The sequence below is a fragment of the Oryctolagus cuniculus genome, chromosome 4 (assembly GCF_051225735.1).
Source record: "Oryctolagus cuniculus isolate XC-2025 breed Fujian yellow rabbit chromosome 4, ASM5122573v1, whole genome shotgun sequence".
NCBI lineage: Eukaryota > Metazoa > Chordata > Mammalia > Lagomorpha > Leporidae > Oryctolagus > Oryctolagus cuniculus.
The window spans coordinates 125,884,376-125,907,821 of NC_142870.1; the positions used below are offsets into that span (position 1 = coordinate 125,884,376).

Below are 23,446 nucleotides of genomic sequence, written 5' to 3' on the forward strand. Positions count from 1 at the left end.
AATCAGCTCTGATGAGCAGTTGGCAGCTAGTTTCAGCATCCTATTGACTGGGTTTATTCACTCATTTTGCTCTTTACAGAACTCAATAAATATGGAAAAATCTCTGAGCACTGTAAGTACAGAACTTAAAGGTATATTCCATTAAGAAATCAGCAGCAGTCCTTGTGTTGCTATCAAGGACAGCACACACTTGCAGTGTGAACAGCCCATTTTCATTTTTAATATTGAGGGATTTGGGCAATATGTCTTTTTTTATTACACACTCCTTAAAGCTCAAGTGCAGAAGTTCTTGAGAACATAGCAATTCATTATCAGCTTGCCTAAGGTAAAAATATTTCCTATAAATAACCTTTCAAGAAAATGCAATGTGCCAAACAGAGAACAATTCCAAGGCTGCTTTATGATCAGTATTTCTACAAGCCTGGGTTTCTATTTCCTTAAAGCTTTTCCTAAACAATTTATGTTTTAGCTACTTTAGTAGATAAAGCCATAAATATTTTTTGACATATTGAGGCTTGTACAAGGAAAGTCCTCTCAGTGGCTAATGAGGTTGCATGCTGAGATGAAAGGTGGGTGACAGGCAAGGCTTGCTAATTGCCAGATACCTCACCTCTGTGTGATGAATTATGTTTATTTTATAAAGGCCAATGTGTTAGTCTTTGTGTGAGTGAACCAATTATGACTACCTATTTTAGTTTAAAATAATACCAACTCATATGTAGTTGTCTCAAAATGATACTGTATCCATAAGAGCACTATTTAGTACCAGATAAGTGGAGAATAGCAAATACCTTTGACTGAGTTTATATAATTGCATGTATTTCACCATTAGAATATAAGATCTGAGTTTAGCAGATTTTTAGAAGGTTAAGAGAATTCTTAAGCATATCTACTGAACATTTACTTATACTGGGTGTTTTTCTATAGCTGTTGTGATAAATTACTATGAACTTAGTGACTTTAAACTATGCAATTTTATTACTTATAGTTCTCAAAGAAGTATATATGTGGATGACAAAAATGCATGAGATTTGTAAACTTTATTTCTGAGCAAACTAGATTCTAAAGGTGCTAAGTAGCTTTCCTAAGGTCTCTGGGCCAAAGTGAAGATCCTTGCATTATAATGCAAACTGTTTTCTTCCAATTATCATCTTGCTCAAAACTTCAATTTTGTTTTGAGAGTGCTCTTGTTTTTGCTTTTTACTTTCGAACAAACCTCTTACTAGTTAAAGGATTGCACTTTTTGTGCCTTTTCTATATCAAGAGTATCTAGTGAGAAAAATAATTCAAAAGGGATCAAGAAAGTGACACATTTACAGCAACATGAAAGCCAATATGGTAAAAAGAAAAAACAAAATTCTAGTCTTTCAGCCAAAAGAGATCATGTTTTTAAAAGATCCATGGAGCTTAATTAGTGCCAGAGAAAAATCAGAGGTAACAATCAAAGTACTGAATCTCAATGCAATTGAAAATATAACTTGTTGGCAACGTGTACACTATCCTTCCCAGAGAGGAGCAGGTAATTATGACCATTTTGTAGAGAAGGCAATCGAGGCTTAGAGGAGCCAAACGCTTCCTGTGTAGCTATTTGGCTGGTCTTTGCTTTGACCCTAGATGTCCCTGGTTCTATCTGGCTCTCTCCGGATTCAGATTTTTCCACAACACTGTGCCCTAGTTTCTCTTCACTGATATATTTCGCCATTCTCAAAGTGGTTGGTTTGCAAAACATTCCACTTGCCTGCCTTCTGGTTTTTGAGAAGGCCTTGATCTTTCCTAGTTCTGATTTTAATTCTGAGACCATGGGCATGCAGAGAAATAAGCTATTTGCTCAGAGCAGTGAATTAGCAACAGGACTGGAATAAGAGCAGGATTCTAAATTCCCAGGAAAGGGATGAACTGTTCTGCTTATTATGTAACTTCTAATAAATGTGAGAAATGCACAAGACATCTTTGAAAGTAATATGATAAAGAATAAACTTTAAGAATAGCATAAGGTACTTGAACAGCACATTAAAGCAGGCAACTCTGAATAGTGAAATAACTGTGTCAATAATTCAGTACACCCTCCCTTTTGCTGTGGTCTTCCTGCTAGCAAAGCTACAGAGTGATTGTGGAGCTCTTCCTTATTTATTTGTTGCTTAGCTTTGTTTAGGAGGTACTGTTAGGTCAAAATACCTCCATATCACCTCTAATTATCAAAATCCCATCCATATGTCAAATGCAACATAAATGTTACTTCTTCTAGGATAAATTTGGCATGCCAGGAAATTCCTGCTAATTTTCCAATTTTACTTTCTCTAGATTGTACATATTTATTGTGTAATATGTTTACTTACATTCATTTATGGTAGCCTTACTATATATTAAAAGGTCAATTGTTTTCATTTATTTTCACTTTATAATGAATGTAGTATACTTTATCACACAAAAATGGTGCCCAGTGTTTGATCACTGAATAAATGAACAAATGTAGTGGACAGTGTGGTGCCAAAGAACATTACTTAATCTTGCTTTTGTTTTCTAATTACTTTTATTTTTGCTTTAATATATGGTAACATTGTTTTCACATTATAATTCATACTAATTTTGCTATTTTTATTAGAACTTCATGATTAAGACACTAAATTATAAATTCATATGGTCTATTTAGAAATTAAATTGTAAATTAATAAAAATACTTTTAAGATGGGATGTGCCAAAAAAAGTTTAAATTTTTGTCAATAATCAGGATTCAAATTTGGTCCAGGCAAACAATTTGGTTGATTCTGTGCTGCGCATAAAGGTTACAAAGAACAAGGGAGTGGGAAAATGTCTGTAAATAAATTATTCCCAGATACTTTTAAATCAAAAGAAGTTAATACAGTTTTCACATGGATTAAATTAATATTCTAGTCTGTTGGAACAATGTATAGAAAATGCTTACATGACAAGAGATTTTTCAAAAAAGTAAACAGCACCCTTACAAATGGTAATACTTCTTTAAGCATATGTTAAAGTAACAATGTGTTAAAAGATTAAGTGATTTTTTTTTTAAAAATATTTTATTTATTTATTTGAGAGGTAGAATTACAGACAAGGAGAGGGAAAGAAAGAAAGAAAGGTCTTCCTTCCGCTGGTTCACCCCCGAAATGGCGGCAACAGCCAGAGATGCACCAATCCGAAGCAAGGAGCCAGGAGCTTCTTCCAGGTCTTTTGCACGGGTGCAGGGGCCCAAGCACTTGGGCCATCTTCCACTGCTTTCCCAGACCATAGCAGAGAGTTGGGTGGGAAGAGGAGCAGCCAGGACTAAAACCGGCGCTCATATGGGATGCTAGCGCCACAGCAGAGGATTAACCTACAGCACCAAAGCGCTGGCCCCAAGATTGAATAATTTCGTGTTAAAGAGTTGAAAATGAATGTGGAGTTAGCATTTTGAACATAGCAGATATCAAGTAAGTTTCTAATATAATTACTTAAAATATCCAGTGTTCTTTTAAAAGTAACAAAGGATAATATAAAGTAATACAGACACTGGCAAATATTATTGCTTTTCATTAATTTTTTTGAAAAGGTACATGTTTTAGCAATTGTTAACCATAACGAATGAGTTGATTTTGAAATGGAAATTTGCATTTTCTAGTGCTGTAGAGAGCTTTGATAGCAAATATTCATAGATTTTGGACTTTACCATAACTTGGGTTTGGTCCCTGGTCTTATCTTTTACTAACTGTATGAATTTGGGCAAATCAGTTAACCATTCTGAAGTCTAAAGTTACCATCTGTAAAATTGCAAAATCAACATTTACTTCACAGATTAGTTGTATTAAATGAAAACTATACACAAGCAATCTAAATTTTATGTCCAGTTCACAAGAAGTACTGTTATTACTCTTCCTTCCTACCCTCCTTTACTAATGACTTAAATTTCTTAAATATGAATTCTAACTAAAATGCATAGTGTCTTAACAAAATTACAACTGAGATAACACATACTAAAATTTACATGTGTGATATAATCCACAGTGAGGTGTTTTTCAAGCATTTGAGAAATACACAGTTCTGAGGTTTTTGACATCTCTCTTTCAGGAATGATGCTCGGCTCTACAGGGAATCAAAGATCATTTCTACAACCTTCTCACTGCCCAGGCCTTATCCACAGGGATGGGCATGGTTTCAAAGGGGCCAGTTTTCCCCTAAGATTTGTCTAATGAGTACAGCAGTTAGAAGTCTGGCCTTCCCCAGGCCCAGGAGGCTTTTGGGGGAGAGTTGTATGGAGAATCTTTGAGCCTGGCTATGGTTGATGATTTATTTTGGAGAAAGCCAATCGTGACAATAAACACATCGAGAGAAGGCCCAATTACTCATATCCACCCCACATTTGGATATATATTTTAGCAAAATCTCTAGTTTAAACTAGCATGAGTTTTTCAAAATATGCAACTAGTCTTAACAAAAATAAGCATGTGAAATCACTGCGTGGACTGGGTTTAGCTGTATCCTGCTGTCTCCTCCCAATTCGATCTTTAAATTTTAGTTCTGATCACCAGTTGAATTGTGACACTTACCAGGTGAAGCATGAAGGTCTAATCACCAAATGATTCGGTTTCACAGGCTCATCCTATATCCTGAATCTTGGTCAGGGTTTGGAAAATGCTAGAGTTTTGACTGGGAGGAGTACCAAGAGGGAGCATGTGGCTGGGTCAGACAATCCTTTAGCATTTTCAGGGAAAAAAAAATCGCAAAACCCCTGTAGATCTCAAGCTTTGTTCTCACAGAATCACTTCAAGCACCATCAGGAGAGGGTCCACCAACTTCCCCTACTCTGTGTTAAGCAGTCTGTCAAAGTCCAGTGTTTGATCTGGCCTGTTCTGGGCTAGGGTCTCTTGAGCAAAATCTAGTGCATTGGGTGGATCCCTTATCTCTAAGTTGCCTGAGACAGTAAACTGCATAGTGACTTAAATGAATTAGCAAAGCTTAAATTCAAGGACATTATGCTTCTCTTTTTGATCAATTTCTTCTTTCATTGTCCTTTCATATTCCCTGCCTTCTTCCACTGAAATAACATTTTAAAAATAACTTTAAAAGAGTAATGTTTTCCCACTATAGCAAAAGTTAAAATACAGACTACCTCCCTGCCCCCTAAAACACAGTAACAATCACTTAGAATACTGACTCCTAGAGATAGTCCTACTTAATTAAAAAAAAAGAAGAAGAAGATTATTCCAGAGGTAGAGAACCAGAGGGAGGTAGGGGATGGGCAGGGGTTATGGTGGGGTTGGGGTGGGAGCATTCACTCTGAAAATGTCTCTAACAGCTGGGGCTGGACCAGCTTCAGCTGGGAGTAGGGAAATCAAACAAGGTCTTTCACAGTCATGACAGGAACCCACTTACTTGAGCTATCATTGCCACCTTCCAGAGTTTGCATTAGCAAGAAGCCAGCTCATCAGGGGCCAGAGCTGGCAATCAAATCTAAACACTGTGATGCACATCAGCATCATCATAGATGTCTTCAATACGAGGCCAAGTATTTGCTCCCTCATGCTTAATTTTTGACATATGCTTTTCCCACTCTTTTCCTGTGCAACAATATTTTAATATAGTTGAAACAATAGTGCATATCCAACATTGCATCATTTTTGTATTTTCATTTGACAAATCTAATATTTTCTGCTATTTAGTTTTCTTTATCCCCATTTCTTTGGTATTTTGTAGCTGCTGTGAACTCCCTAGCATTAAACTTTTGATGCCATATTTCAAATGACATAGAGCATTCATGGCACATGTGAAGGATTTACACCAAGGTAAATGATAATTCAGGTACCTCATCCTCATGTGTGTTTTCATGGATACTGCGTACAATTTTCGAACATATCATAATATGAGATGATGAGATTGGTGATGGTGTCAAAACGAATTTAGAAGTGCATTAAGATGTTAACATGCCAACACTTGTAAAAAACATTAGTTGCTGAATATAAAGGAAGTCTGGAATAAAAACTATGATTTCCATTGCTTCTACACTTCCCAAGCTGAGGGTTCATCAACATTTCTGTCAGGAGTCTCTTTTTCCATGGGGCTTCTCTTGTGCAACTGGGATCCATTTTATCAAACAAAATAGAAGTCCAGTACTTCGTGTATTGGATTGTCAATGAGAGTAGCATTTCTCATTGTTCTAGACGAAGAGCAAAATATTGAGGCGTTAAAACTAAGGAAACATATCAGAGACAAGGATGAAAAAAACATGTGACATTCCAACACCAGACTCTCTTCTTCTCCTGGCCAGCCAGTTCCCTCAGTCTCAGGATGGTGCACAAAAGTTTTGACCTGACTTCCTAAGTTTTGTGACTTCCTGAGAATCTTAAAACAACTTTACTTAACTTTTTAAAACAAAGCCAATCAGAAAACTATGGTAAGCTTTGGAAGAAGGGAAGCTGGTGAAAACAAGAACATACTAGAGAAATAGTTTCTATCACTCATCCCATAGCTACACTTAAATACATTTTAAAAGATGGACAGATCAATATGGAGATAGAAAGCAAGGTAACAAGGATTGCAAAAAAATCATCAATGTAGATCAATCCAATAAATCAAAACTTTGAGGCTGTCAGGAAGTGTCAGATCATATAAAGACAATGACTTCATTTACTCTTAAAACTTTCAAGACATAATTGGGAGGTAGACATACCTTGGTGTTTTCAGCCTGATACAGAATTGATTAGGCTTAGAAGAAATGATATGAAAAATGTTTGATTGATTTCATTTTGTATTTTTGAAACTGAAACCCAAGAAAGGTTTCTAATTATTTTTCATTGAGAGAGTGGAATTTTATTTTCCTCCCAAATTAACAGATGTCTTCTAATATGAGAATTCAACTGTGGGAACAGGAATTATAAATACTTTTGAGAAAATTAGCAAGATTTTGCCCTATCTGAACACCTACTATCAACAACAGCATAGAACCAAACTCAATGATGCTTTGGTCTTGTGGTCTAACTGGACTCAGGCATTCAGATGGAAGTTCTGATGTTGCATTGCCTACTTCTCCTCTGGGGAACACATTCAGGGTAAGGGAGCACTGCACATGTACTCATTTTCTTGCTGAGAACTACTGGAATTTAATTCTATTTTAGTTAAGTGAGATAAGCAGAGGTCCAGAAAAATATAGCAAATGCTAAAGGTCACCCTTTTTGTATGGTGGAAGAGGATCAGAACATGGACTCATCTCCCAGGATGGCCTCCTTTCCACCTTGCACCTAGGATCCTTGTGGACACTGTAGTATGAAGGCGGACTCCTCACCAATGAGTATTGCAAGGAGCTTTGTCCTCGATGGATGAATTGCAGTATAGTCACACAACAGAATACATTCAGCCATGAGAATGAAAGATCTACAATCAACTCAACAATAAGGATGAATCTCACAAATGTACAAATGAGAGAAAGATGCCAGATGTGAAAGAATATGTACTGATTGATTCTATTTACGTAAGATAGTAACAGGCAAAACTAGTGTTTCATGTTAGAAGTCAGGACAGGAATTGTTCTTGGAGGAATGAAATCACAAAGGGGCGCTGCTTCTCAGGTTTGGTAGTGTTCTGTTTCTTACAGGTGCTGGCTACAGGGTTGTGTGAGCGAGAGTACACCTACAGTATGTTATATTCTGATATCATTCTTACAAAGGAAGATGGGAATTTTCAAGGAGGAAAGAAAGCCAACATTGCACTGTGGATAGAAATCCATGTTCTGTTAGGAAAAGCAAAGATTTTGGAAGTGCATCTCTTGTAAATCTTCAGATAATAGAATGAACCAACTTAGCCAAGAGGACAGGGAAAGACAAGAATATCAAAGCCTCAACAAATGAACTGCCATCAGGGACTAGACAGTTCCCATCTATAATGCTATGTGACTTAGCATTCTAGGGCAGGCCCCTCACTTCTATTTAGAAATGCACTTTCCAAAGCTACAAGAATGGCACTGAGGCTTAGTGAGTAACAGGTTCAAAATTTCTGTTTATTATCAAAATATTTCCATCAGATGACAAACCTGAAAAGGTAGGAGATGTAGCGCTACATAGATGCAGTTTCACACTTTGATCACAGTCACCCCCAGGATAGATTTAATTTTGAAAATTTTGCTTGTAAACCACAAGTTTACGTATCTCCAGACAACCGTTCAATGACAATTTTTTACCCCAACATTTGTCATTAAAGCTTTTCACCAATATGATTTATAAGTTTAAAAAGTCTCAAATGTTTATCTGTACATCATTTTACAGTTCTTTATAACTGTTGGTTGTTCAAAACTGTTTATCTTGGACTGAAACTTCTGAAACTTTAATATTCAATGATTACCTATAATAACAATGACTTCGTCATAAATGTAGTTAACAATTAAATATAAAAGCTATTTATACATTACTACAAATCTCTTAAAAAGACCAAGTTGTGTCTGTGCATGTGTGTGTGTATGAGAGAGAGAGAGAGAGATAGGGAGAGGGAGAAATTGTTTAGAAATCTGCAGGGGCTTTCAGAAACTTCAGTATCTGATCGGGATAACAATCATTTGAGATGTCTATTTTGCTCAGAGTGCTTAAAAAATGCTATGATTGCAGAATGAATAACTGATACATGGCAAAGTGGATTTACAACTACCTAAGCCCCAAGGCCTCATATGTATAAGAATTCTTTGGAAGAGTTTTGAGGGAGCATAAATGTTGCAAATGAAAGTGAAAACAAGTATGTAGGCAATGTATTTTAAACTGTCATGTCACTTTGGTACCCAACTATATTATTCAATATCTCCTTTTTCCCTTTGATTAGAAATTTTTGTCTTCTTCAAGTGGTTAACATTGCTTTCTCGGGACAACATCAAACTGACAGGTAACATGAGAAATGGAAATGAATGGTAATATTATCTTTAGAAATTAAACATTAATTACCCCTTTTGAGAAGTCGAGAAGTGATTGATTTGACAGAACTTAGGCCCTCTCCTCCCTCCACATCCTTTTCGCAATAACCTAATTTCATTTGTACTCGGATGCCCTCATCTTTGTGAATTATCCCTAAGTAACTATGGTGACCCCCAGGGCCCACTTCTCCAGGCTAGCAGGTTCCCCATTTCTGAGATGTTGCAGGTCTAGCCAGGGGCTGCACTGCTTCTTCTGTAGATCACCAAACCCGGCATTTCTTTTCTGGATTCATGTATGAGTTCTTGGGGCACTGAAAGGCTTCTGAAAACTCAACAGAGTTCTGCAAAGATCCAATAATCCTTTGAAATAGATAAAAAAAAAAAAAACACAGTCACCATCAGCATTATGATACTATGTCCATATCACATGGCAGCCTGGTAGAATTTCTCTATGCAGGTCAAGTGAGTGAATTTGGAATTTAAATTTTAAAGGAAAAGAAATACCCACAACTAATCCAATGAATCAGCTCACATCATTTTAAAATGAAATGATAAAAAAGTGTATAAAGCAAGAAGACAGATTTTGGAGACAGCTGCTTGGTTTGAATCCAGGGTATGAGGCCTTTTTGTGCCTCAGTTTATTCATCTGAAAAATGTAAATAAGATTAAACCTGCATCTACGGTTGTCTTGGAGGGCTGATAATTTATAAACACTCAGCACATGTTCATAAAGTCAAAGAGTAATTCACATGTGGAGTTACAGTTATTCTAAGAATAAATCATGATTTTGCACTACATCTAGAAAGGCTCACAAAATAACTAAATAGATATTTGATTCGATTCAGTAGAGAAGATAGAAAATTATTATTTTCTTCCAAAAGGATTCCTTCAATATCAGAAATGGGATTCAGCCTGAATAACTGGAATGGGCTGGTCAAATGCCAATTTCTTCTTATCTCTGACTCCAATGGGCAAAAACAACACTGCCCAGCCCACTATCAGCACCAAACAGGATTTTCAAGGGAGATAGGTCAGCACAGGATGAAGCAGTGGTGTTTCCATACCAGCCCTGACCAGCACCTTTCCTTCTCCTGAGACAAGGCACCGCAGTCACCCAAGCTGGCGAAGAGGGGCCCGGAGGCAAGAGGCCAGGAGTGGAGGGAAGAGCAGGGACAAGTGACAGGAGAGGTCATCCTGACTCATGGGTATCTCCATAAACAGCAGGTACACTGCCCTGAATTCAACCTACCACTCCTCTTCCGCTGACCAATCTCAAGGCAACAGAGTAATTTTTAAACACTTAAATCAGATTCCATACACCTATGCAAGGGCTGGAAGGAAATTCAGACTCTCCTCCATGGCCTTAAGCACCCTGGTGGCCCCAGCCTATTGTCGCAGCCTCCTCAGGACACATTTGCTTCCATTACTTCTTGGGCTCAAAGTCCACTGACTTGCTTTTCATTTCTCAACCTGTCCAAGCTCTTTCCTCTTTACGGTCTGCTGCTCCTGCAGGTTTTACTCCCTGGAAAGTTATTCCCCAGGTGCTATGTGGTCAACCCCTTTTCATCCTTCATGTCTCTGCTTAAACATCATCCAAGGCCAGCATGGGGTGCTCTGGTTAAGCCATTGCTTGCCATGTAGGCATCCCATATCAAAGTGCTAAGCGTGCATGTTCAAGTCCCAGCCACTTTGCTTCTCATTCAACTTCCAGCTAATGTGCCTAGGAAGTGCTGGATGATGGCCCAAGTGCTTGGTCCTCTGCTATTCACAGGAGAGATCCACATGAAGTTCCTGTGTTTGGCCTGGCCCAGACCTGGCTATTGCAGCCAACTGGGAGAGTGAACCAACGGATGAAAGATCCCTCTTTTCTGCTTCACAAATATATGAATGGATGAATGAGTCTTGAAAAAACACCTCCTTTTCAGCTTCCTTTGACACTACCTAAACTTATTGCTCCCACTTTTACTATCCCTATCAAAGCACTTATTACAGGGGCCAGTGCTATGGAGTAATATGGCACTGGCATCCCATATAGGCACCGGTTCATGTCCCAGCTGCTCTTTTTCCAGTCTCTCTCTCTGCTCACGGTCTGGGAAAGCAGTAGAAGACAGCCCAAGTGCTTGGGCCCCTGCACCCACATGGGAGATTCAGAAGAAGCTCCTGGCTCCTGGTTTTGGATTGGCTCAGCTCCAGCCATTGCGGCCATTTGGGGAATGAACCAGCAGATGGAAGTCCTTTCTCTCTGTCTCTCCCTCTGGAACTCTACCTCTCAAGTAAATAAATAAATACAATCTTTAAAAAAAATCACTTAACTATAATCTGTGATGATTTTTTTTTTGCCTTCTTTGCTCCCTGACACACCCACTAAAGTGTAATTGCTACCAGGCAAGGTATGGTGATTACCTCGCTCCCTGTAGCAACCCCAAAGCCTATGACAGTGGTTTGCATCACAGCACCTATTGAATGAATGGACTTATAACCTGGTCATGGTGATAACCTATATCGGAGTAACAAGGCACTGTTTAGTAATTTGTTGTTTATTTGCTGCTATGTTCTAACTAGACATGAAAGGAAGCATTTCCTTGTCCTCTCCTCATTTCAGGAAAGACAGACCCATGTGGACTTTCTGAAAGTGTGACTTTCTAATATGACACTCATCAACACATCAACTAGCCCTCCATCCCCCTACACCACAACTCCTCTAGACTTTGGGGAGGGTGAAAATGTTCTCAGTTGTTTGATTTTTAGGACTCCTGGAGGAATCATAAAGCTGCATTTAATCCAATCCTCCTCCCAATTGAGGAAGCACTAGACGCTGGCTAAGGGTTAGCTGTCATGGTGGCCTACGCATTCAGCTCCCTCCTTGATGGGATAAGCATTTGAAAGTCACTGACTGAAACAATTGCACTTTTTTTGTTTTTATTTTATTAAATTTTTTCAAAGGATTGTTTCTTAGATTTAATTTTATAGAAATATGTGCTTCAATAAAATATTTGTATTTCTCTAAAAACATTAAAGCAAATAAAAACAAACAAACATTACTCAAATCCTCCCCATTCCCACCTCCCCCAAAAGCTAACCACCTCAAAGAAAGGAAAGTCTATACAAAACACCTCTGGGAGTTGGCAGTGCGAAAACACTCCACCTAATGTGCACTGAGCGCTCCATCCCATCTCCTCTCTTTCCATCCAAAGACTTCACGGAGCTAATTTGATTCTGAATAATTAGGTCAACTACACACCAGGGCTTCACTTACTTTCCTAAAACTCTGATTAATGTCTCATGTTTATAACATCAACTCTTTGGATGGATGATATGAATCATCTATTTTGAAAAGTGAATTTATTTTAATAAAATTAATCCCTTCCCTGAGTGAGATCATATTTCACTAATAGAACAGAACACTTACATGATCCCCAAGCTATATGAAAATGGTGTAGTTCTTGTGTTTGCACGTCTAATAATAGAGAATAACAGACTTCCATTGATTATTTATCAAGCTTATTTACATGAATTTTGAACTGCACTACACAAAATACTTTTTTGGGCTGTTGCTATTTATTCTCTTAGCAAATAACCACTTATATTAAAGACTCCTGAGAGACATGAAGCTGAATATCATGTGGCCAAGAATTGATTTTATACCCTATACTATACCTGACTACTCCTGTTTGCAATTTACTGTATTTTTGAGCTATTGAAGTAGCTTTTTTCAATGATGGAGTCATCTGACAACATTTTATTATTTCTTCTGAATTAATGGCTTGGATATAAGGTTAACTGTCTTTGTCATGAAACCCTCCTCCAATCTTTATTATGAACTACTTTTTATGCTCTTTCAAAGCAAAGTCACATTATTAAGTGAATGTCCCACTATCCACTCATAAAGAAATAAATGCTTGATTAAATTTCCAGGTCTGCATTAAAGATTAATAGGTATTAACAGGGAATGTACAAGGCTCACCAAACTCCCATCTGGTATTCATATAAAGTATCAGGAGACAATGTTCACATTTAAGGTAAATGGAAGAAATATTAGTATTTCCAGGGTTTAGCCTAAGCATACTAATTTACACAATAAAAGGGAACCAAATAGTCATTTAGTTGAAAATGCCTACATAACACCACAAAGAATATTCTTTCAAATGTATTGCAAATTTAGCCATGAGAAACATCTCTTGCCATGATAATGGCAGTAGTTCTATAAAATGCCCCCTCTACTTCTCAGAAAATCAAAATAATTTGGTTTTTTTATAACTTGCTTTAAAAATGTATCAAACCTTTATATATCATAGTGGCTGTGGATGGTTGGCCAAAACTGGATTTCTATAAAAGAAGTTAACATTTAAATTATGGGTCCAATTTCTAGAATATTCCATATTTTGTTTGTTTTGTGTAGTACAGATTTCAAAAATTCATTTTAAAGTACATGAAACTTTAGTTATGAGGAATACAGCAACTATCAGTTAGATATAAATATGGTTTTACAGATTTAGCTTTATGTCAAGTATATATTGCCTTGTTTTGATATTGTGGCTAAGGGGCTGGCGCTGTGGCATAGTGGGTAAAACTGTTGCCTGCAGTGCCGGCATCCCATATAGGTGTCGGTTCGAGTCCCGGCTTCTCCACTTCCGATCCAGCTCTCTGCTATGGCTTGGGAAAGCAGTAGAAGATGGCCCAAGTCTTTGGACCCCTGCACCCAAGTGGGAGACCCAGAAGAAGCTCCTGGTTTCTGGCTTCAGATTGGCTCAGCTCTAGCCATTGCAGCCAATCGGGGAGTGAACCAGCAGATGGAAGACCTCTCTCTCTTTTTCTCTCTCTGCCTCTACTTTTTCTGTGTAACTCTGACTTTCAAGTAAATAAATAAATCTTAAAAAAAAATACTGTGGCTAAGTATAGGTTATAAATTTTCTTCTATTTCAGAAATATTTCTACACAAAATGTCAAGCCCAATTTTTCAACAGTAACTCAATGTCTATTAGTTTTTAAAGCTCCTTTAAAAGTATGTTTTATTTTGTACAGCCAGGAAGCAGCCTGTTTCCAAAACTAAATGTAACTTCAACCTTTTGCCAAGGAAATCCCTTTACCTCCAGAGAAAATAGTAATTTCCTTGACAAAAGGTTGACATTCCATTTACCCTTAAAAAACATTCATAACTTTTCTTATTATGAATGAAAAATAGTCAAGCGGCATCTTTAGAACCAGGACAAAAGAAAATTAATGATACAAATAATTTTACATTTGTATTTATGTAAACAATTGTATTTATGTAAAAATATTGTTTTTGGTTTAAAATTGTGGGTAACAAAGGAATACATTAATAACTCTGGCTTTTTAAACAGATTTATTATATTTACTTAAAAGGCACTGTGACATAGAGAGGGAAATATATATAGAGAAAGAGATTTCCTATCCCTATATCACTCTCTAAATGACTACAATGGCCAGGGATGGGCCAGGATGAAACCAGGAACCAGATCTCTGTCTCCCACATGAGTGGCAAGGGTCCAAGTGCTTAAGCTACCTCCCATTGCTCTCCCAGGCACATTAGCAAGGAGTTGGCTTGGAAGTGGAGCAGCTGGAAGTCGAATGAGTGCTCTGACATGAAATGTTGGTGTTGGGGGCAACAGTTAAATCTTCTGCGCCAGAACACCAGCCCAATCCTACATATCTGGCAACTAGAAGTCATTTATTAATATTCTGGACTATGCAGAATAAAAGAAATGAACTATAAAAAGCCTATGATTATTAGGTAACAGGGAAATGTTGCAAAGTACATAAACCTTTTTCACAGGAATTCTTATTCTGTTCATACATATTATATAAAAAAAAACCCTAGTACTGATTTCCAAACACATATACAGGGCATTTCAAAACGTTTACTGAAAATAGAACTAAAAGTTAGGTTTGTGGTAGGCATTTGGTTCAGCATTCAAGATGACACTGTGACACCCACATCCCATAATAGACTCCCTGGACTAGCATTCATGCTGGGATCCTGATTGCAGGTTCATGGCTAATGCGCACTCTGAGAAGTAGCTGGTTCAAGTAGTGGGAAGTGATGGTTCAAGTAGTTGAGTTCCTGACACCCACGCGGGAGACCTGGATTGAGTTCCTGGCTCACAGCTTCAGCTTGGTCCATCCCTGGTGTGGAGAGCACTTAGGGAGTAAACCAGAGGATGAGAGCTCTGTATGTCTGTCTCTCAAAAATATAAATATATTAAATAAGTAAATGAATTTTTTTAAAGTTGGGATTACTGGGGCCAGTGCTGTGGAGAGTTGGCTAAGATTCCGCCTGTGGCCCTGGCATCCCATATGGGTGCCGTTTCATGTCCCGACTGTCCTCTTGTTATCCAGCTCTCTGTTTATAGCCTAGGAAAGCAGTGGAGGATGGCCCAAGTCCTTGGGACCCTGCACCCACGCGGGAGACCTGGAGGAAGTTCTGGCTCCTGGCTTCGGGTCAGTCCAGCTCCAGCCATTGCAGCCATTTGGAGAGTGAACCAACAGATGAAAAACCTTTACTCTGTCTCTCCCTCTCTCTGTCTGTAATTCTGTCTTTCTTTTTTTTTTTTTTTTTTTTTTTTTTTTGACAGGCAGAGTGGACAGTGAGAGAGAGAGAGACAGAGAGAAAGGTCTTCCTTTTGCCGTTGGTTCACCCTCCAATGGCCGCCGCGGCCGGCGCGCTGCGGCCGGCGCACCGCGCTGATCCGATGGCAGGAGCCAGGAGCCAGGTGCTTTTCCTGGTCTCCCATGGGGTGCAGGGCCCAAGCACCTGGGCCATCCTCCACTGCACTCCCTGGCCACAGCAGAGGGCTGGCCTGGAAGAGGGGCAGCCGGGACAGAATCCGGCGCCCCGACCGGGACTAGAACCCGGTGTGCCGGCGCCGCTAGGCGGAGGATTAGCCTAGTGAGCCGCGGCGCCGGCCCATGTCTTTCAAATAAATAAGTAAAATCTTAAAAAACAGAAAGTTGGGATTATTTTAGTGCAAAAAAAATTTGAGATCATACTATGAGGGATCTTCAAAAAGTTCATGGAAATGTGTTATAAAAACTGTACATAGATTTCAAAAATTATCTGTACTAAAATAAGTTATCTTTTAATTAAATTTTTCTACTAACTTTTGGAAATTTTGCACTCCATTTGCCTTAACATTAACCCTCTAGCAACTCTTATAACTTTATTCTCATTTTACATATCAAGAAACTGAGTCATAGAGGTTAAGCCATAGCTAGTAAATGGTGGAGCCATGGTTGGAACTTAAGTGTTTCTAACTTCAAAGTGTCTTTTATCATATAAGGGTAACAATATGTTTTCTGAGCTGATCCAAATGGGGGAATGAGTTAGCTTCCAGCAGGCAATACAGTAAAAGGAAAAAGAAATATGGTAGAGACAACCATACAGAAATACCAGAATGAAAAGTCAAAGTGAGAAGTCAAAACGTATTACCATTGATGAGGGAATAAATAATTCTACACATTGCAACTTTTAGTGATTTCAATGAAAAATAAATGGCAAAATCATAAGTAATGACCTTAACAATAGTCTGTATGATCAGAAAAAAGGGGCTAGGTTTTATTTAAGAATATTGGGTTAAGAGAGGAGGGCAAACAGAGAAGTTTTAATCCAGTGGTTAAAATAAAAAAGCTAGCACTCAAAAACAGACAAACTTTACCTATCAAACAATTTTGCAACCTCTCATTCTCCAAGGATCGAGTTGTATAAGTTATTACAATAATATTACTTAAATTCACCTAGGTTTTATGAATACATATTTCAGTTCATATGGATATAAAAGGCAAAGCTTTTTGACAAATTAGAGTTTATGGTGGTTTGTGTGAGTTTACAGATGCTTTCTATTATCCCCAGAATTTAATTCTTATACTTTAACTTTGGAACTTCAGTGAGGAAAAAGACAAGTTTTAAAAGTTAAAACTGAAAGTTTCTTCAACAAATCATAATGGGAATTGATCCAGTGGCTTTTATTGCTCATTTCATGAAAAGCAATTAAGTTGGATAATCTTAGCAGGACTTAATTTAGCTTGGATTACACAGATAACAGGCGTAAAATAATCAGTGGTTAAGTGAATCAATTTTGAAAGAACTGTTAAGGGAAATTCTAGGTGGCGATGATAACAATGACAATAAGGACACTAGAACAAACAGCACATTCTTCCATTTATAAATGTACTACATTTTTATTTCATAATTGAATGATTTTCTCTAGGAATGAATGATGTAGGCGGTGAGCTCACATCCATTTTAGGTAGAGCTTTCAAATTTAGCCCATTAGTTGTCTCTGGATCTCAAACTCCGTTTTGCAATCACCCTACATTTTTTTTTTCAGACATTCTTGCCTGAGAGGTGTTTCCAATCAATGAGTGACTAAATGTTACAGTACATGGAGAAAAGATAATTTTAGGAATTCAGTTCTAAAACACGCAGATACACATAGATTTAGGACTTAACATTCAGAGGTTGGTTAAAGTGATTCATTTTCAACCCACTGTTCTCAGATTTTCTCTGTTGGGAACCATAGGAATCTTCTAACTCTATCCTTCACTCTGTAGAACATTTTTCTCTGGCTTTTTTAACAAGCTGTTTTCCAATATCTTCTTCATTGTACTTTCTGCTAGAGCTTTGTGGATAATGCTATTTGATCTTGTAGAACCTCTAATTAATAGGTTTCCCTTCGTATTGAATGGAAATCTTTGTTGACAATTTGAAACTCCTGGGTCTAGGCCTAAACCATTCATAGCCTCGTAGACATGTCTCATGTCAACTTTAAATAGAGCCACTGTTCTGAAGCAACGTCTTTGTTGGGAGTCCATTAAGCACTGAGCCTGAGACACATGTATTGTGGGGAATAGAGCAGCCAAGGCCGCTTCAACAAACATCCTGATGTGCTTCAGTGAGCCTATCTGTGACCCTCAAACACTAAACAAACAAACAAAAATACTGCATCTCCCAATGTTGCAGAGTCAGAGTTAGAAAAGGCCAATCTCAAATGGTAAAGCAATGGAGCCAATGTTGGAGCACTCCAGCTGCTGTTCTTACTCACGTACCTGAAATTGCCTGGACTGTGCACATCTGTTTTAATGGAATTGACTGCATACTCTGGCCTGTAGGTCCCACACCATACCTAGGGGTAGGGAGAGAAAAAGCAAAGCACTGTGTTCAGATTCAAAGATTATTTGGGAAGAGTAGGGGAAAAACCTAGAATTCTGTACACATTGACCGTGGACTCTTCAAATAATGCTCAATAATGGATAACCAGAAACATAATTGCTTATCATTAATCTGAACCGACAATCTATTATTAACAATGAAAGTCAGTCAAATCAAATGCTCTGCCATATTTGATTAAGACAAGAAAACTCAGCATGCAATTTCTAACTTACTGTGAAATTATAACTCAAAATGATTTCCATAATTATCAGTGAAGAAAGATGTGATACCTGGGCAAAATTCAAGAAGAATAGTTGTTTGTGATTGAGGTCAATTCCAGGAAGTAATTTTTCTTCTCCATTCTTTTTAACATAATTCTGATAGGCCTAGGCAGTAAATGAAATAGAAACATAATGTTTATAATTTCTAAATTTCAATATAAACCTATGTAAAAGACCATATAACCAAGTAATTAATCTTTTATATCAAACTAATTATACCAATATATTCATGTTAACCTACTACTATCACAGATTATTTAAAAGTGCTCTGAAAGGAACAAGACACTGCCCAGCAGATGTTAAGAGACTGCACATGTCAGATGATCAATAAATATTAGTTGAATGAATTAATGACTTAAATAAGTGACAAAAACTTATCTAAAGGTTTTCTACAGATAGCAGGATAAGTTCAGCAAGTTGGACAAGTGGATTGCTGGGAGAATTAGAAGTTGCTATATTTAGCTTGATTACTACTCTTAGCAAAATAAACTCACACCAGACTTAAGGTTTGAGTGATCCTTGCCAAGAGTCAAGGGATTCTCTTGAGATTCCTTACAGGGCTAGTATCCCAAGAGTCTAAGGATAAGGGTAAGAAACTATTTTGGTCTCTTGAAGACAGGACAAAGTAGATTGAACCCCAATTACACTAAAATGTAGGAATTTAAGTAAATTGAATGTCAGAAAATATTCTTAATCCTTAAGGACTGTGGCCGGTTAGCTCAGTTGGTTAGAGCATGGTGCTAATAACACCAAGGTCGCGGGTTCGATCCCCGTATGGGCCAGTACATATCTAGGCCGGCGCCGCGTCTCACTAGGTTAATCCTCCGCCTTGCGGCGCTGGCACACCGGGTTCTAGTCCCAATCCGGGCGCCGGATTCTGTCCCGGTTGCCCCTCTTCCAGGCCAGCTCTCTGCTGTGGCCAGGGAGTGCAGTGGAGGATGGCCCAAGTGCTTGGGCCCTGCACCTGCATGGGAGACCAGGATAAGTACCTGGCTCCTGCCATTGGATCAGCGCAGTGCGCCGGCAGCAGCGCGCTGGCCACGGCGGCCATTGGAGGGTGAACCAACGGGAAAGGAAGACCTTTCTCTCTGTCTCTCTCTCTCACTGTCCTTTCTGCCTGTCAAAAAATAAAAAATAAAAAAAATCTTTAAGGACTTATGGACATGATTGAAAAAAATATACTTTTCTTCACTTAACTACATTTAAAGAGGGATTCACAAAACTTTTGCAGTTTTTCACTCCCAATTTAATACAACATAAGATGATCAATTAGATAAGTCACCATCAACATAGATGCACCAAGCCTTTACTTTGTAAAAATGCTGGGGGTGTGGGGAAGGCATGTGTCTGCTCCATCTTCGGGATCTCCTAAACTAGCAGGAGGGCAAGGCATTACTGCTCAGAATTCACATATTTTAAAGGTGCAATGAAATATTTCTACAATTGCAATTTGTATTATTACCATGCTTTACTTGCCCTAGGTGAAGATATCCATGGAAATAGCATCAGCCCACATTTTTTAGGCTGGAGTTTTACAGGAGTGTTTCTTAATCTGGCTGTATAATAGAATCATCTTGAGAATATTAAAAGTGTCAATGCCTTCAACTCCCAGCTAAAACAGAATGGCAGGGACTGTATTTAACATGCTACTGAAACAACCAACCAATGGGCAAAATATACCAAACAGTGATTCACATTACACAGAACATCCAGACAAAAAGGAGAATGATCCCTGGAAGACCATCAACAAAGACAATCCTATGATTGCCCCTGCTTATCACCTTGAGTTTTCATGCTACAATGTGGGAAGCAGAAACCCAGTTGGGACCCCCTGAGTCGAGGACAAGAAGCTGAGCATTCAGGGATCCAAGGACAGGGTACTGTACAGGAAAAAAATCTGCTCAAAAAGAGAACTTCCGAGGTCAGTGATGGGTACTCTCAAGTATTCAGCTTAGTATGGATCTTAAGTGTGTGATGGGTGTGTGAGCAAGCCACACCCTAACCAACAGATAAAAATGCTCAGGACTCACACAGGACAAGACTGGAAAACTTCCAGATTCATACAGCAGAGTCTTGCTACAGCAGAGTCTTGCTGCAGCTGTGGGGACTAATCTTCCAGAGACTGCACTGTCCCAGTCCCATATAACAAGTTACAAAAGCAAAGACCAAAAGAATATCAAACTATTTCTAAGGAATTTACCGGTATTTTAGAATAAAGATCGAGAGTATTTTTAGGAACACAAAGAATATCCAGTGGCAGACATTTGGCCTACTGGTTAATTTGCTGGGAATGCACTGCATTTTATATCAGAGTGCCTGAGTTTGATTCCTGGCTGTGGCTCCCAATTCCAGCTTTCTACTGAGGGAGATCCTGGGAGACAGCAGATAATTAGGTCAAACAATTAGGTCCCTACAACCGAGTGGCAGACCTGGATTGAGTACCTGGTTCCTGACTTTGACCTGGCACAGCCTTGACTGTTGGAGGCATTTGGGGAGTGAACTAATGGGTGGGAGATTTCTCTGACTGTGTGTCTCTCAAATAAACAAATAAAATTTTAAAATAAAATAATACCAGCATGCAAAGAGGTAAAAAGCATACAATAAAGAAAGAAAGCCATCCAGCTAAGTATCCACAATCTACCATCCCCTGGACTGGGTTAGGACTCACTCTTTCAGAAACCTGGTAGCTGGCTTAATCTCCCAAGCCTTGCATAAAGATCACCCTTAGTCCGCCAAATTGCAGGCCCTGCCAATCACCTCTCCTGGTCTTGCTCTGGTGCTTCCTCTTCCTGGTCCAACTACTGATGTTCTCCTTCTCCTCTCTAACCCAGACATTTCTGTGGTCAACAGATAACCCTGCATCGTCATCTACTCCACAAACATCTAGCCATCCTTGTCTTACAGAAGCCTCGCTCCTCCTAGGGAACCCCTCCTTTGTACCAATTTCAAGGTCACTCTGCTCATTTTCCTGCATGTGAGCTACTTTAGGATTGAAAGTATTCAAAATCATCCTCACTCCTTATTGCATGCAAGACCATTATTCCTCCAACCTTATGTAAGAATCTCTACTTTTTCTTGGGTATGTGACATACACGATCTTTAATCCTTGCTCACAAAATCAAATAATGAGTTCTTTTATAGAAGGCTCATTGCTGCAGTGTTAGCACCTAAGAGTAGTGCAAAAATGCAGTGTAAACTGCTCTGTTGAAGGCAAGAATGAATGGGAAGTTAAATGACAGTCTAAGGGATGCTCCACTGGTAACTTCTGGGGGTATAACAGTTTGGTTGATTACAATGCATATGCTGGAACCATATCTCTTCAGTGTCTCACTAAATCACTGAACATGGACGGGGGTTCAATATCATGCCCAAGGTGTATGCTACTATTGGCCCCATATGCTGCTTTGTTTGCTGCAAAACTAAGAGTTTTCCTATTCATCATATTGATCGATCACCCAGAAGTAATCCTTCTCATGTGACAACTTTTCTATTTTTTTAAGTTATACAAGTTTCATGGGTTTCATAAATACAGAATTAGAAACATAATGGTATGTCCTACCCTATCCGCCCTCCTGCCTATGCTCCAACCCTTCTTCCTCCATCTTCTCCTATCCCAACTCTTAATTTTTACAAAGATCTATTTTCAGTTTACTTAATACTCATAAGATTAGCCCTATGCTAAGTAAAGAGTTCAACAAATAATATGAAGAAAAAAATACCGTTCCTCAACAGAAAAGAAAAGGGCTAGAAATAATCACTGAATCTCAAAATGGGACATCTTTTCTAGAAAAGCCATTTCTGAGATTATTTCTTAGAAAAATATTGCTTCTATTAGAAAAAGAATTCCAGGTTTCTTCTTCTTTAGTTTTTTGAAACTTAAGAGACTGATGTTCTGGTCCATCACACCCACTATTATATTTACAATCTTCTTTCTCATCACATATTTTTCATTTTCCATTCATCATTTATTATTTATAATAAATGTACCTTTTACAAAATATAATACACAACCCAATCACAAAAATGGGAAGACAATATCACCTACTCTGTATGCTTGGCCAATGCCTCCATTATCAGCAATGTTTTCTCCCAGTGTGTTAATTCCGTTGAGCTGTTTAAAATAAGAGATTTTTTTTAGCATAATTCACCTAAGATTGAACATACTTTAAACTTTTCAAGAAAATGCTAATGACATACGTGTTGTCCACCTGCTAGATCCCAGGAGAAGTTTCCATACTGGTACACCATGCACTGGGACTGTTCTTTAAAATTATTTGCAGACTGTTGAGTCCACCAGTCAACAAGGTCTCCATCTTTATTAAAATTTCTGCCTGTAAAATATTTATTTAAGTAAGATGAATACTCACAACTATAAGATCTACAATAATATATATTTTATTCAAGGCAAGAACCGAAATTGATGTGAGTGGGAACATTCAATTGAACAGATTATAACAGAATCTCTTATCTTTCCTCATCCACAGAGTTAGTAACCTATAGGCTGGGCTGCCAGAGATTTCTTTGCTGATGTACCTTAGTATTGATCCTGATTACTCACTTGGTTTTTGATGTCTCAGATGAGGACATCAGATTAAACACTCATAAAATAATGTCTTGTTCTATTGGATGGTTTTCACCTGAACCAAGTGTGTTTAATTTGATATTTTTTGTGATTTCAAAAAGTTTATCCATTTTTTTTTTGACAGGCAGAGTGGACAGTGAGAGAGAGAGACAGAGAGAAAGGTCTTCCTTTTGCCATTGGTTCACCCTCCAATGGCCGCTGCGGCCGGCGTGCTGCGGCCGGCGCACCGCACTGATCCGATGGCAGGAGCCAGGTACTTATCCTGGTCTCCCATGCAGGTGCAGGGCCCAAGCACTTGGGCCATCCTCCACTGCACTCCCTGGCCACAGCAGAGAGCTGGCCTGGAAGAGGGGCAACTGGGACAGAATCCGGCGCCCGGACCAGGACTAGAACCCGGTGTGCCGGCGCCGCAAGGCGGAGGATTAGCCTAGTGAGCCGTGGCGCTGGCCAAGTTTATCCATTTTTATCTTGATATTATTGATATCAAGTATCTTGATATTCATATCCCCAGGCTCTTCAGGAAATACAGCAGT

At 38.6% G+C, this 23,446-nt stretch overlaps 1 protein-coding gene and 1 non-coding gene across 18 annotated transcripts in view; one reads left to right on the plus strand and one right to left on the minus strand.

The window, feature by feature from the left end:
* Positions 1-23,446, minus strand: part of MME (membrane metalloendopeptidase) — a 157,629-nt gene that overhangs the window by 47,035 nt on the left and 87,148 nt on the right. For 11 of the 17 annotated variants that reach the window (XM_089330255.1, XM_089330252.1, XM_089330247.1 and 8 more), the window contains 4 exons: positions 22,529-22,662; positions 22,377-22,442; positions 18,341-18,436; positions 17,948-18,024 (listed from right to left, as the gene is read on the minus strand). In XM_089330255.1, the coding sequence (XP_089186381.1) occupies positions 17,948-18,024; positions 18,341-18,436; positions 22,377-22,442; positions 22,529-22,662 (373 nt within the window). 17 annotated transcript variants of the gene reach the window in all.
* Positions 19,040-19,113, plus strand: TRNAI-AAU (transfer RNA isoleucine (anticodon AAU)). The gene has a single exon. It is a non-coding gene; the product is annotated as a tRNA-Ile (tRNA).